Genomic DNA, 1415 nt, shown 5'->3' on the forward strand with positions numbered 1-1415 from the left:
AAAAGCAACTCGACTTCTTTAAGTTTATTGAATGGACTTAAAGAAGTCCAGTCACTTGACTGATTCATTAAATAATGACCCAGTATTTTGAGTTTGTTCTGAACATGTGATTCTTTGCCTTGGAGTTAAGAAATTATTTATGTTCCAGTTCTAGAATGTGTGTTTTTTCTCTGAATTTGGTAGCTATAGCACTGGACTTCTTGTTTTATGTTGGTTCCCTTTTTCATGCCTTGTCTGATCTCCATGTTCTGTCTTCAGCATCTTTGTGCAAATTTCCCTTTTTTTACTCCCTCTCAGTCTGTCAAATCTAAATGTCGTGTTTTTCCAGTTGTATCTCAGTGTCTGTTATTGTGTTCTCCAGTGTGTAACTTTATGTGTGCCACACACAGCTTATTGTGACATGGTGTGGTTCAAATGACAACAATTACAAATTAGTATTATGTATGACAGTGGTACAGTTTGTAATTCCACTGTCAAGATTTGGTGATATTTATTTACATGTTTTCATCCAGTTATTTAAATGTTTTTGTTCAAAAGTGAACAGACACTAAACCAGATGATAAGATGAGTATATAATATATATATACAATAAGATGAGTGTTCAAAAGGACAGAGTGAACCTGGCCTGATTTGCAGACCTATCATCTAGCAATATTATTTTAAAAAATACATAAATATATAAGCCTAATCTAAAAAAAAAAAATTTGTAATAATAAAAAAATCTTGTTTCAACAGTTAAACTGCATCCTGTCCTCACTCTGTCTCCCTCATGGCTCAGTCCTGGAGCCTCAGTAACTCTGAACTGTGAGGTTGAATATCCTTCTGAAGGATGGAGCTTCTCCTGGTATAAAGCTGTTCCTTATTATAAAATAACAGAGGAGCCCTACACATATGAGCTGCTACCTGATGGCAGCAAGACTGCTCAGAGTTTGTACATCATTACTGGGCAGACAAGCACAGCAGCATATGTGTGCAGAGCGGAAAGAGGAAGCAACTACTACTACACCTACTACAGCGATCCAAAGTTTGTCTGGTCTGCTGGTCAGTTTCTTTCTGTCTCTCAATACTTGTAATGATGCTTAGTTTTTATGTGTTCTTCCTGTTCTTCCTGTGCTTTCACTTATTGATCCATGTTGTTTTTCAGATGCTTCATCAGCAGCGTCTCTCACAGTCGGCCCTGTAGTGCAAAATTTTGGCTCTGACTTTGTCAAACTGACTTGTAAGGGAAACTCTTCTTCATGGAGAGTGAGGAAGTTCCCAGAGAATGGCCGGCCATATTGTAGCAACTTTTGGCTGTCAGGAGAATCTGTATGCACAATCGACACAACATATTCAGATGACGGAGTGTACTGGTGTGAGTCTATGTTAAAAGAGTTCAGCAATGCAGTCAACATCACTTTACAGGGTTTGTAGAA

At 37.7% G+C, this 1415-nt stretch overlaps 1 protein-coding gene across 1 annotated transcript; it reads left to right on the forward strand.

Annotated features, from left to right (window-relative positions):
- Positions 1 to 735: 735 nt before the first annotated feature.
- Positions 736 to 1409, forward strand: LOC106633009 (titin; the record flags this gene model as incomplete). Its single annotated transcript, XM_014331776.1, is given in 2 exon segments — positions 736 to 1041; positions 1145 to 1409. Coding segments are annotated over 2 exon segments (571 nt in total), but the record flags the coding sequence as incomplete, so codon positions are not given.
- Positions 1410 to 1415: the final 6 nt, after the last annotated feature.

This window comes from Haplochromis burtoni, unplaced genomic scaffold, assembly GCF_018398535.1.
Source record: "Haplochromis burtoni strain Fernald_Lab_line unplaced genomic scaffold, NCSU_Asbu1 Contig_5990, whole genome shotgun sequence".
Classification (NCBI taxonomy): Eukaryota; Metazoa; Chordata; class Actinopteri; order Cichliformes; family Cichlidae; genus Haplochromis; species Haplochromis burtoni.